General features: G+C 36.7%; 1 protein-coding gene across 1 annotated transcript in view; it reads left to right on the top strand.

Moving 5' to 3' along the window:
- ADAMTS20 (ADAM metallopeptidase with thrombospondin type 1 motif 20) overlaps positions 1-14,451 on the top strand; it is a 185,210-nt gene that overhangs the window by 157,534 nt on the left and 13,225 nt on the right. The window contains exon 37 of the mRNA XM_077170618.1: positions 10,933-11,024. Within this exon, the coding sequence (XP_077026733.1) occupies positions 10,933-11,024 (92 nt within the window). The remainder of the gene's footprint in view (positions 1-10,932; positions 11,025-14,451) is intronic.

The following is a 14,451-nucleotide window of genomic DNA, read 5'->3' as shown; positions in this document are numbered from 1 at the left end:
TATTCCTACCTCAATATTATGCTGCTCTTTACCCTCCTGACCTAGAATCTCCTCACAGCAGAGAAGCCAGAATGATCCCATAAAACATAAATCATGCCATGTCACTCCTTTCCAATCATTTCCCATCTAACTCAGAATCAAAGCTAGAGAGTCCTTTCATTGGTCAGCAAAGCTCAACATACCACCTCACCTTAATTACCTTTCAGGTCCCATCTCCTACCACCCACCCCCTCTGCCTTTCACACTCTGCTCCAGATGCACTCACCTTTTTAATGTTCCTAGAACACACCAAGCATGCCCTGCCTCAAAGCCTTTGTACTTATTCTTCCATCTTCCTGAAACACTCATCCTACAGTCATCTCTGTTGTGTACCTTTTCAATTCTATTGGATTTCTTCTCAAATTCATCTTCTCCATGAAGCCATCCTAGACCACTCTTGACCACTGTACTCTCTTCCTTCTCATCTTCTTTCCTGCTTTATTTTTTTTATTTTCAACTTTTTTTATTCTATAGTATAACATATATACAAAGCAAAGAAATAAAAGTGCAATAGCTTTCAAAGCACTCTTCAACAAGAAGTTACAGGACAGATCTCAGAGTTTGTCATGGGCTACCATACGATCATCTCAGATTTTTACTCTAGCTCCTCCAAAATATAGGAGGCTAGAGGGATTAAATATTTTTTGATCATCATAATTGACTTTTTTTCCCTCCTTTTTTTTTTTTGAAAAATAACATATATATAAAAAAGCTAAAAATTTCAAAGCAGAGCACCACAATTAGTTGTAGAACATATTTCAGTTTGACATGGGTTACAATTTCACAATTTTAGATTTTTACTTCTAGCTCCTCTAAAATACTGGAGACTAAAAAAGATATTAATTTAATGATTCAGCATTCATATTCATTTGTTAAATCCTATCTTCTCTGTATAACTCCACCATCACCTTTGATCTTTCCATTCCTCTCTTTAGGGGTGTTTGGGCTATGGCAATTCTAAATTTTTCATATTGGAAAAGTCTGTCACTAACATGGGGTAGGAAGATGGAACTGTCTGATGTTCTGGAGAGGCTGGGCTAAGTTTCAGGACTTATCTGACCAGGGACCCATCTGGAGGTTGTAGGTTTCTGGAAAGTTTCTCTAGTGCATGGAACCCTTGTGGAATCTTATATATTGCCCTAGGCGTTCTTTAGGATTGGCTAGAATGGTCCTGGTTGGGGGTTGACAGGTTATGATAGGTAGCAAGGTCTACCTGAAGCTTGCGTAAAAGTGACCTCCAGAGTAGTCTCTTGACTCTATTTGAACTCTCTCTGCCACTGATACTTTATTACACATATTTTCCCCATTTTGTTCAGTATGGAGTTATTGAACTTATGGTGCCAGGTCTGGATTTATTCCTGGGACTCATCTTCCACATCACCAGGGAAACTTTCACCCCTTGATCTCATGTCCCACGTAGCAGAGAGGGTAATGATTTCACTTGCAGAGTTGGGCTTAGAGTGAGGCCACATTTGAGCAACAGAAGAGGTCCTTCAGAAGTAACTCTTGGGAATGCCTATAGGTAGTCTAAGCTTCTCCACTACCTATGTAAGCTTCACAAAAGTAAGCCTCATGATCGAGGGCATAGCCTATTGATTTGGGTATCCCTGAAGTTTGACACATTATCAGGGGACTCCCTAATGGTAAAGTTTAATAGTTCCATGTTCTTTCTCCCATCCCTCAGGGGATTTTGCCAATGCTTTTTGATTATCTGCTTAAAATACTCTAAGATGTATCCCGGCATTACAATAATCTATACAGGATTAAAGGACCTCTTTCTTGTTCTGGGCTCCCTGTGTTTCAGTTGTTCAAATGAGCTATACAGATAGGTTGAATTAGATTATGCACTACAGAAAATTTCAGTTCCAAACCAAATAAACCTTTCTTTCATTGGTCTTAAAGAACATGTGTGGTTCTAAAATATAGACACTGTCTTCCTTACCCCTATGTTCTGAATTATTTTAACCCCAAACTGTTCAGCTTCATTCTTATCTCTAAATATCAGGATGTATATATAAAACAACCTTTCAAAATCCAGAAATAATAATCACCACGCCGGACTTAATGTGTCTTCTCTAAAATCTTACATTCTAGGCCCCTGTTTCCTTGTAAATTTTCTAAAGGTGGTCATCTATTCTCGTTCTTTTGTTTCTGGTTTATTTTGTCTCACCAAATGTCCCACGTGTTCATTCACATTGTTGCATGCCTCGTGACTTTGTTCCTTTTTGTAGCAGCACAACCTTTGTCATAAGTATACACCATCCTTCGCCAATCTACTTCTCCATCAATGCATCCTCTATCACCTGCATTCATCGGGCATCATGTATAGGGCCCAAAGTCCACAGTCCATCAACATTCTCAATTTTAGATAAGTTCATTGTTCCCAAGAGAAAGAAAACCAATAAACACACTCCTGCCAAATAGAAAACCTAAACCTCTTCTTAACTCTTGTCCCTCCCCCCATTATTTACCTCTGCTGTTGCTGTGGTAGTGCTGATGGTTTCCTTTTGAACATAGCTCATAGCATGCAATGGCAGTTTTACCTCATACCCTGGATTTAAACACTCTTTGTACAAGAATCATATCTTTGAAATAATTCTTGTGAGAACTAAGTCATATTTCTAGTGTTAATCAGTGGGACACATAAGTCTGTACAACTCCTTTCAAACTTGTTCATCTTCAATGTGGTAATATTACTTCTAGACCCACTAGAGAACCACCTTCACTCCTATCTATTCCCTCACATTGGAGTTCAGCCTCATTAACTAATGGTTCACCCATCTCTAGCTTCTATGCATCTTTAAGTCTCCTATATTCTGTAATATAAGCCTCTGATTTTACATTTATGCTGGTCATAAAAGTGGAATCATACAGTATCTATCCTTTTTTCTGTGGCTAATTTCACTCAGCATTATGTCTTCAAGGCTCATTCATCTTGTCATGTGCTTCAGGACATCATTTTGTCTTATTGCTGCATAATATTCCATCATATGTATATACCACATTTTATTGATTCACTCATCTGTTGTTGGGCATTTGGTTAGTTTCCATCTTTTGGCAGTTGTGAATAATGGTGCTATGAACATCGGTGTGCAGATGTCTGTTTGTGTCATTGCTTTCAGCTTTTCTGGGTATATAGCAAGTAGTGCTATTGCTGGGTCATAGGGCAACTTGATATTTAGATTCCTAAGGAACCACCAAACAGTCTTCCATAGTAACTGCTCCATTGTACATTCCCATCAGCAGTACATATGTGTCCCAGTTTCTCCACATCCTCTCCAACATTTATAGTTTCCTGATTGTTTAATAGCAGCCATTCTTATAGGTGTGAGGTGTTATCTCTTTGTAATCTTGATCTTTATTTCCCTTATAGCCGATGAAAATGAGCATCTCTTCACATGCTTTTGGGCCATATGTATTTGCTCTTCAGAAAAATCCTTCATATCTATAGCCCATTTTATTATTGGATTGTTTGTTCTTTTGTTGTTGAGTTGTATAATTTTTTTTGTATATACAGGAAATCAAACCTTTGTCTGATATGTGATTTCCAAATATTTTTTCCCATTGAGTTGGCTGCCTCTTCACCTTTTTGAGAAAGTCTTTTGAGGTGCAGAAAAATTTGATTTTGAGGAGTTCCCATTTATCTATTTTTTGTTTTGTTGCTTGTGCTTTGAGTGTAAAGTTTAGGAAGCTACCTCCTATTACTAGATCTTGAAGATGTCTCCCTACATTTTCTTCTAGAAGTTTTATGATGCCAATTCTTATATTTAGATGTTTGATCCACTTTGAGTTAATTTTTGGGTAGGGTATAAAATAGGGGTCCTCTTTCATTCTCTTGGCTATTGATATCCAATTCTTCCATGCCCAATTATTGAAAAGACTATTTTGTCCCAGTTCAGAGGATTTGGGGGCCTTGTCAAAAATCAGTTGACCATATATTTATTGGTCTATTTTGTACTCTTAATTCGATTCCATTGGTCAGTACTTCTATCTTTGTGCTAATACTATGCTGTTTTGACCACGGTGGCTTTATAATAGGTTTTAAAGTCAGGGAGTGTAAATCCTCCCACTTCATTCTTCTTTTTTTTAGGATGCTTTTAGCTATTTGGGGCCTCTTTCCCTTCCAGATGAATTTGGTAATTAGCTTTTTCAAATCTTCAAAGTAGGTTGTTGGAATTTTGATTGGTACTGTGTTGACACTGTAGGTCAATTTGGGGAGAATTGACATCTTAACTATATTTAGTCTTCCTGTCCATGAGCAGAGAATGTCTTTCCACCTATTTAGATCACCTCTGATTTCTTTTAGCAATGTTATACAATTTTGCTAGTTAAGTTCTTTCCTAAGTATTTGATTCTTTTAGTTGCTATTTTGAATGGAATTTTTTTCTTAACTAACTCCTCAGCTAGATCATTGCTTGTGTATAGAAATGTTACTGATTTTTGCACATTAATTTTATATCCTACCACCTCACTGAATTTGTTTATTAGCTCAAGTAACTTTGCCGTAGATTTCTCAGAATCTTCCAAGTATAGTAACATATCATCTACAAATAATGGGAGTTTTATTTCTTCCTCTCCAATTTGGATGCCCTTTATTTCTTTGTCCTGCCTGATTGTTCTAGCTAGAACTTCTAGCACAATATTGAATAATAGTTGTGATAGTGGGCATCCTTGTCTTGTACCTGATCTTAGGGGGAAGGCTTTCAGTGCCTCTCCATTGAGTATGATGCTGGCTATTAGTTTTTCATATATTCCCTTTATCATATTGAAGTAGTTACCTTGATTCCTATTTTTTGGAGTGTTTTTATCAGAAAAGGATGCTGAATTTTGTCGAATGCTTTTTCAGCATCAATCAAGATGTGATTTTTCCCTTTTTGATTTGTTAATGTGCTGTATTATATTAATTGATTTTCTTGTGTTGAATCATCCTTGCATTCCTGGTGTAAACTCCACTTGGTCATGGTGTATAATTCTTTTAATGTGTTGTTGGATTTGATATGCTAATATTTTATTCAGAATTTTTCCATCTATGTTCATTAGGGAGATTAGCCTGTAGTTTTTCTTTCTCATAGCATCTTTACCTGGTTTGGGTATTAAAATGATATTAGCTCCATAAAATGAGTTAGTTAGAATTCCTGTTTCTTCAAATTTTTGAAAAAGTTTGACCAGGATTGGTGTTAGTTCTTTCTGGAATGTATGATAAAATTCCCCTATGAAGCCATCTGGCCCTGGTCTTTTCTTTTAGGAAGATTTTTGATGACTGATTAAATCTCTTTACTTGTGATTGGTTTGTTGAGATCTTCTATTTCTTCCTGAGTCAGTGTAGCTTGTTTGTGTGTCTCCATGAATTTATACATTTCATCTCAGTTGTCTAGTTTGTTGGCATATAGTTGTTCATAGTATCCTCTTATGATTTCTTTTATTTCTTCAGGGTCGGTGACAATGTACCCCTTTTCATTTCTGATTTTTTTTATTTGCATCCTCTCTCTTGTTTTCTTTGTCAGTCTTGCTAGTGGCCCACCAATTTTATTGATTTTCTCAAAGAACCAACTTTTGGTTTTATTGATTCTTTCTATTGTTCTTTTGTTCTCCCATTCATTTATGTCTGGTTTAATCTCTGTTATTTCTCTTCTCCTATTTGCTTTGGAGTTAGTTTGCTGTTCTTTCTCAAGTTCCCCCAGGTTTGCTGTTAAGTCCTCAACTTTTGCTCTTTCTTGTTTTTTAATATAGGCATTTAAGGCAATAAATTTCCCTCTTAGCACAGCCCTTGCTGCATCCCACAAATTCTGATAAATTTTAATCTCATTTTCATTCATCTCCAGATAGCTGCAGATTTCTCTAGCAATTTCTTCTTTGACCCACTGGTTGCTTCAGAGTGTGTTATTTAATCTCCATATATTTGTGAATATTCTTGTTCTTTGGGGGTTATTGAGATCCAGCTTCATCCCGCTGTGATCAGAGAAGGTGCTTTGGATAACTTCAATATTTTAAAATTTATAAAAACCTGTTTTGTGTCCAGCATATGATCTATCCTGGAAAATGTTCCATGAGCACGAGTGAAGAATGTATAACCTTGAGCTTTGGGATGCAATGACCTATATATGTCTGTTAGGTCTAATTCATTTATCAAGTTGTTTAAGTCCTCTATTTCCTTGTGGATCTTCTGTCTGATTGTTCTATCTATAGAGGAGACTGGTGTATTGAAGTCTCCTACTATTATGGTTGAAACATCTATCACTCCCTTCAGTTTTACCAATGTCTGTCTCATTGCCAATGTTTGTCTCAGCTACTTTGGAGCTCCTTGATTGGGAGCATAAACATTTATGATTGTTGTTTCTTCTTGGTGAATTGACCCTTTAATTAGTATCTAGTGTCCTTCTTTGTCTTTTATGATATCTTTACATTTAAAGTCTATTTTGTCTGATATTAGTATAGTTTCTCCTGCTTTCTTTAGGTTACAAGTTGTGTGGAAAATCTTTTCCATCCTTTCACTTTCAATCTATTTGTATCCTTGTGTAAGATGAGTCTCTTGTAAGCTACATATAGCTGGAATATGTTTCTTAATCCATTCTGTCACCTGTATCTTTTAATTAGTAAGTTTATTCCATTAAATTCAAAGTTATTACTGAAAAGGCATTTCTTGAATCCACCTTCTTATCTTTTTTATTTTATTTGTCAGAACTATATATTCTTTTCCCTCCTTCATTTTGTATTATTTAAGTTACCTGTAGTGGTACTCTTCACTTCTATGCCCTCCTCCAGACCTCCCTCTCTTGTCTTTTTTTTTTCAGCTGGTTGAACTCCTTTTAGTATTTATTATAGGGCCAGTCTCCTGTTGGCAAATTCTTTCAGGACTTCTTTGTCTGTAAAAACTTTAATCTATTCCTGAGTTTTGAAGGACAATTTGGCTGGGTACAGAATTCTTGGCTGGAAGTCTTTCTCTTTCAGGATCTTGAATATATCCTACCACTGCTTTCTCACCTCCAGGGTGCTAGTTGAGTAGTCTGAACTCAGTCTTATTTGGTTTCCCTTGTATGTAGTAGATTGTTTTTCTCATGCTGCTTTCAGGATTTGCTGCTTCTCTTCAACATTTGACACACTGATTAGTATGTGTCTTGTGGAAGGCCTATTTGGACTTATTCTGTTTGGAGTTCGTTGGGCTTCTTTGACTTGCGTATTTATGCCCTTTATGAGGGCTGGGAAGTTTTCCCCCATTATATCCACAACTACCATTTCTAGCCCTTTACTCCACTCTTCTCCTTCTGGGATACCAATGATTCTTATATTTGTGCACTTTGTTTTGCCTGTCATTTCCCTGAGATCCAATTCTATTTTTTTCATCTTTTTTTGCTGTTTGCTGCTTTGAGTCTTCAAATCAGTTATGCTGACCTCTATATCACTTATTCTTTTTTCTGTCTCTTCAAATCTGGTGTTGTGTGCTTCTAGTATGTTTTTTATTTGGTCAACAGAGTCTTTAATCTCTGTGATATCTGCTATTTTTCTATTTATGCTTTCAAACTCCTCTTTGTGCTTTTCTACTATCTTCTTGATCTCCTTTATGTCATTTGCTATCCCAATATTTTGTTTAGTAGAGCTGTATGAACATCTTTGATTAATTGTTCCAATGTCTGTGTCTCCTCTGGTGTTTTAATTTGGTCATTAGGCAGGGCTATATCTGTCTGCATTGTGATATGCTTAGTGATCTTCTGCTGTCTTCATGGCAAGCAAATATCTTGATTGATTCACTTTGGGAGTTGATTTCTCTCAGTAGTCTAAGGCCTTGTGTTTGCAGAATGGTTGTAGAGCAGGGAGCAGGGTACGGTGTAGGGCACTCAGTGCAGTGATTTCTTTCAGGGCAGGTTATGCCACAGGTTGGGGATGTTACGCTGGTGCTTGTGAATGTGAGTGGCCAGTGGCAAGGCAGGATGTAGCTATGAGGGTGCACCAGTTTAGGGGATGTAACCCTGGTGTGCACTGGTCTAAGGCATTAGGCCTTTTGTGCACATGCCTAGAGCTATGGCAGCAGGTCAGCATTGTGCCTTTGTAGATTGGGAGCTAATGTGACCCAACTGCACAGGTCAGCACTTTCTCAGAGCTGGGGAGTGTGGCTGAGGACCATGCGCATGCACAGTTGTAGGACTGCTATAAACTGAGGTTTCCAGAGCTAAATGGCATGATTGGGGGCCCGTGCGCATGCATGGATGGATCTAGGAGTGCCATAAAGTGTTGCACAGAGCTCGGGCAGGGGCAGGGTGAAGCTGTGCAACACTATGGGCAGGTTTGCAGGGGTAGCTTGGTTATGGAGGCTAGTGCCTGCAGCCTTATGTGCAGGCAACAGCCTGCAGGGGACAAGGTGGGGGATGGGTGCAGGAGAGGTGAGTTGGCTTGCACTTGGGGTGGGGGTGCCTGGAGCATGGGGAATGGGAATGGGTGATGGGGTTCCCCCATGCGTGGGGTGTGGGGTGTGTCGCCAGTCTCAGGGCTGCGCTGGTGAGGGTCGCGCACCCAAGGAACACAGCTTGGCTTATTTCCTAGTCCCCAGCTCCCATCTGTGCACTCCTGCAGGCTCCATGCCTCCGTTCCAGGCTCCAGCTTTCTGCCTCCCAGTTCCTTAGCCTTTGCATCTAAGGCTGCCACATGTGGTGCAGAAGGCTCTCCCAGCCAGCTGCACTCTCAAATTGCTGCCTCACTCGCCCTCCTGTCCCTTCTTTAACTTTTCTGTGGAGCAGGGTTAATCTTGAGCTACTCTATTCAGCCATCGTCCTGGAAGTAATATCTTTCCTGCTTTATTTTTATCCATTGTGATTATCACCTCTAACATAATATAATATTTAATTTATTACTTGTTTCTCTCTGGTAGGACCCAGGTTCCTTTAGCCCCAGATTCCTTCATCCACTGTTATGTTTCAGTACCTATAATAGTGACTAATTCATTATAAATTCTAAATAAATATTTGTTGAATAAAAATGCTCTATATTCCTCAAGAAGCTTATAGAAACAGCTTCCTGAAGAATAATCTTGAAGACAAGTTGGAGTGAACCAGACGAGGTGTGGAAAAGGAATTTCAGAAAGAGGGAGTAGCATAAACAAAAACATGGAAAGGAGAAGGTCCAGATATCATCAGAGATTAAAAATCAGTTCACTTTGGTCTAAGCAATAAAATGAATGGAGCTTGGGGATGGTAGCCTGTGAGAGAAGGTCCCAGGAATCAGATCATGAGGGCAATTTATATGAAACTAAGAAAATTAATTTTATCTATGAAATAAGTTACAGGAACCATTGGAATAAAAAGTTTAAGCAGGAGAGAGAAAGTGGTTTGGTTGGAGGAAGAACAAATTACATCCAAGCAATACAATTAGTAAGCTAATATAATAATTCAGGAGGAAAGTGATGGCAGCTTGAATTAGAGACATGGGTCAGGATAGAGAGATGATGGATCGGAGAAATATTGAGATGTAGATTCAATAGGATTTGCTGATAGAATGTGGGGATTAGTGATATAGAATATTTAGAAAGATTTCCAAAGTAACCAGACAAATAGTGGAATTTTTCTGTTTGGTGAGATGAAAAATACAGAAAGGGGAAGAAATTTAGAAGAAATGTAATGCATTTAGTTTTGGAATTATTAAATTAGAAATATTTATGGGTCATCCAGGAAATGATGTCCAATGGGAGTTTGATATATGCTTGGTAATTTATCTGAGACTTCAGGATTATATATATATTGGGAATTACCATTGTGTAGTTGGTTCTTGTAACTGAGGGTATTGGCTGCCTGTCATGCTTTTGAACAACATAATGGCACAAGACGATTTGAAAGTTGTGTCTCCATTCGGCCCTAGCCTGACTCTTAAATGCCATCCAAAAGTCTTGGAGGGCAAACAACCAACTCTCCAGAAAAAATCTTTTAAAGTCAGAGTGGGGTGTTTGCCAATTTCTATGACATACATATTCCCACCATGGTCATTTTCAAGCCATGATCTCATTGTATGTGAAATTGTAGTGAGAAGCATACAGTAGGCTCTCATGGACTTCTCAAAGCTGGCTCTAGCAAACCAGTGAAGGCCCCCTGCTTTTGGAAACTTCCCCTGCAGGTATGATAGATATTTCCAGAAATGCTAACTTTGGGTATTGCCTTCAGGGGACGAGCTTCGTTAGGGAGCATGAAATGATCCTGTAATATTCTTAGAAAGTAAAGTAATTTGAAAAACAATCAGTTAGACGACAGCCCCTGACTGCTTGGTTGGGATATTATTTAGTGATTCAAGCATGACTAAGTGATTGGGTCAGGTGACTTTCAGGGTTCTTTACAAACTGTTTTTGATTTAATGATCCTATTTTTGATGCCTTACATAGAAACACCTAACTGTATTGTGAATCAGGAAGTTTTGCTAAAAATGTTAGTAAAAATGAGATAAAAAAGAATAACATAGTAATATAATGTAATAATAATGCAAGAAATAAAATAAAATAATACATTTTTAGCTGGATGTTTAATAAGCTAAATGAATTGATACGCATTGCCAATAAGTACTCATATAATTTACTTACCTGTAAGTAATCTTTTTTCAGTGATTTTGCTCATGAACCAACATTATCTATTTTAGTTATTCATGTTGATATAAAATAAAATAACTATTTTAGTTTTTAGATTTTCTGGATTAACTAAGATGTATCTGCACTTTTTGGGCAATTTATAAGATGAATTTATTTTACCAAAGAAAATTTAGTTATTGAGAGCCAATCTGTGCTAAATACTATATTGTGACATAATTTCTACTTAAAATTTTCAATTAAGAATAAAAATATATTTAAGAAAAGAATATCAAGACTCTGTTTTTTATAATGAAGATTGCAATATCATCCTAATACTAAAGGGTTTTATTTTCTAGCTACAGATCATCTTTTTTCCCAGACAATATTTGGAAAAGCAGTTCCATTTGCCACAGCTGGAGATTGCTATAGTGCTGCTAAATGCCCACAGGTATTTGATATTTATTTGATTTTTTTCTTCACTACAAAAAATAATTCATGCTCTTTCTCTTCATTCACTTTCTTAGCCAGAATATTACAAGAAACACAAGTAAATTGAAAATGAAAAACTTCCAATATATATATTTGTTTCAAAGGTTATGGATAAACTTTGGGAAAAAGCATTTTGGTCAAGCATGCATTTGTTTGAGAAGGGATAATGATTATAATTTATTTTTTCCAACTCTATTTCTCCTCTCATTTGCTTTATCATTTTTAATCTTTCCACTTAGTCCAGGAAAGTGAATCACTATGCATTACATGAGTAAGGAATGGATCACACATATGTAACTTTCATACATTGCTGCTAACATTGACTGGGAAATACTATGTGGCTATTTCTTCACTTTGTTTTTACCCCTTATTTCCAGAATTTTCTGTTATATCCTCTTGTTTAGTCTCCATGGTTGCCAGTCAATTATGTTTCCTAGAAGAAAATGTATTGCCTCGTTTTTAACAAGGAATTTTACAAAGTGCCCCTGAAGAATATTTTTAAGCAAGGTAGATGAAAATAACTTAGGTAGAGTCATGGTTCAATTGAAAAATCATGCCCAAGAGATACTAAATAATAATCTTATATCAATTCAAGAGAAGTTGCTAATAATTTGCCACAGACCTCTTCTTGGAATTTCCTGATCACAATTTTCACCATGTGACATAGAAGTTATGCTTATGTTAGGTATAGAAGACATTTGTTATATTTAAGAAGAATTAAAAGAGTCTCTCAAAAGACACTAGTATTGTGAGCTAAAATCAGTGAGAAAAAAATTAACAGGAATAAATGTAGAAATCTTAATAAAGGTATGGAAACTCAAATAGGATCTGGCAACGTTATATGCTATTCATATTCTGTCTATGTATCTTACAAACTTAACAATACATTGCTATATTAGTTGATATAATTTTATGTCCTTTAATGAAGCTGAGAAAAGAAATTAGAGTAATTATATATCTATAGGTTTATTTTGTGAACTTAGTTATTTTTGGTTTGTGACCCTCTCCATTTCTTCCTGTGCATTTGAGTTCCCATCTGGTATCCCTTCCTTACTCCAATACAACTTTGCTCCCGCACATCTCCTTCATGCTGTTATTGTCAAATGTATTACATTTCTATATGTTATAGGCCAATGATAAAATTATTTACATATTATTTTACACAACTGATTTTTAAATGACTGTGCAATTACTTACACATTTTCCTTACCAGTGCTTTTTTTTTTACATGTGTGTATGAATTTGTCTCACTGTCTTGTATCACTTGCTTTTGGCCTGAAAATGTTCCTTTAGTATGTCTTGTAATGCAAGTCTGCTAGCAAGAAATTCTCTCTATTTTGTTTATCTGTAATATCTTATTTTGTTTTCATCTTTGAAAGATCGTATTGCTGGATGTAAAACTGTTGGTTTATAGGTTTTTTTTTTTAACTTTCAACACTTTGAATATGTTTTTCCATTGTCTCTGACTTTCATTGCTTCTGATGAAGAATCAGATGTTACTCTTAGTGGGGTTCCAATGGATGTGGAATTTCATTTTACATCGTCTGTTTTCAGATATTCTTTTTGTCTTTGACTATCTTTTCTCTCATATGTCCAGATATGGATATCTTTGTGTTTACCCTAGTTAGACCATGTTGTACTTCTTAGAGTATAGGTTAATTTATTTCATCAAATTGGAGAATTTTTAATGCAGTTTTATTGAGATATACTACATAGTCACATACCATATAATCATCCAAAATGTAAAATCAGTGGTTCACAGTATCATCATATAGCTGTGCATACATCACAATTCATTTTTAAACATTTTTATTACTCCAACAATAAATATAAGAATAAAAATAAAAAAGAACACCCAAAATATCCCATCCTTGCAATCTCCCTTATCATTTATTTATTTTCTGTCTTTTTTTTTTTCCTCTTATTCATCTGTCTATACACTGGATAAAGGGAGTGTCAGTCACAAGGTTCACAGTCACACTGTCACACCTTGAAGCTCTATAGTTATTCAGTCACTTTCAAGAATTAAGGCTATTGGATTACATTTCAACAGTTTTAGGTATGTCCCTCTAGCTATTCCAATACTCCCAAAACCGAACAAGAATAATTACTGCATAGGAATGACCTCCAGAATGACTTCTTGACTATTTGAAATCTCTCAGCCATTGAAACTTTTTTTTTTCATTCTTCTTCACATTTTTGGTTAAGAAGTCTTTCTCAATCCCATGATGGCAGGGCCAGGCTCATTTCCAGGAGTCATGCTGTGAGGGAGATTTATACTCCTGGGAGCCATGTCCCTTGTAGGTAGGAAGGCAGTGAGTTCACCTGTGAAGTTAGCTTAGAGAGAGAAGCCACCTCTGAGCAACAAAAGAGGTTCTCTGGGGGTGACTCCTAGGCATAATTACAAGTAGGCTTAGCTTCTCCTTTGCAGGAATAAATTTCATAAGGGCAAACCCCAAGATTGAGGGCCTGGCCCATCAAAATGGCAGCCCCAATGATTGTGAGAATATCAGGTCTTCCCCAGGTGGAGACGTTTAATATTTCCATATTTTTCCCCAGTCCCTCAAGAAGGTTAAATACTTTTTAATCTTCTGCCCAGATTACTCTGAGATGTATTGGGGCATCATACCAACCTGTACAAATCAACAAGGTCTCGCTCCCTATTCAAAGTTCCATGTAGTTATGGTGTTCAGGTAAGCTGACCATACTAGTTAAGAGAGTATGCTACCGAAAATATAAATTTTGAACCAAATGAACATCTCTTCCTTTGGTCTCTCAGAAGTTGAAGTTTTAAAATACAGTCAGTTCATCATTTACCCTTTAGTCTACTACACCTTAGTCCTACCCAGATCAGCTTCATTCATATCTTTAATTGAATTCAGATCACTTTCTCAGTGTTTTTAACTGTTGCAGTTTGGGGGGATGCTGACTTTTGCAGCTGCAGAACTCAAGCTCTGAGTTTCAGGTGTCACACAAATACCCAAAGTTCCTGGGAACATGGTTATACACAAAGAGTTCAGCATCTCAGAATTTAGAAATAACTGTTACAACTCCAGAATAGATGTGACTACTATAAGAGTTTACAATCTAGGAAATTTAATGATAGGCTTTCACCTGATAACCTATGCTCTCAAATTCAATTCTCAGAGTTTGCACATTATAGTTAGTACATATTAGTGTGGTGTTATAATATTTGTCTTTTCATTTCTGCCTCATTTTACTCAACATTCTGTCCTCAAGTTTTGTTCACCTCATTAAATATTTCATAACTACATTCCTTCTTGCAGCTGCTCATTGAGGTCCATTGCATGCATATACCACAGTTCTCCCTTCCATTCCTCAGTCGATGTACCCTTAGGCCACCTCCATCCATTGCAAATTGTGAA

The sequence above is a fragment of the Tamandua tetradactyla genome, chromosome 7, assembly GCF_023851605.1.
Source record: "Tamandua tetradactyla isolate mTamTet1 chromosome 7, mTamTet1.pri, whole genome shotgun sequence".
In the NCBI taxonomy this organism is placed as follows: domain Eukaryota; kingdom Metazoa; phylum Chordata; class Mammalia; order Pilosa; family Myrmecophagidae; genus Tamandua; species Tamandua tetradactyla.
Note: the sequence above shows the minus strand (reverse complement) of the source record. Positions and strands in the feature narration are given on the sequence as shown.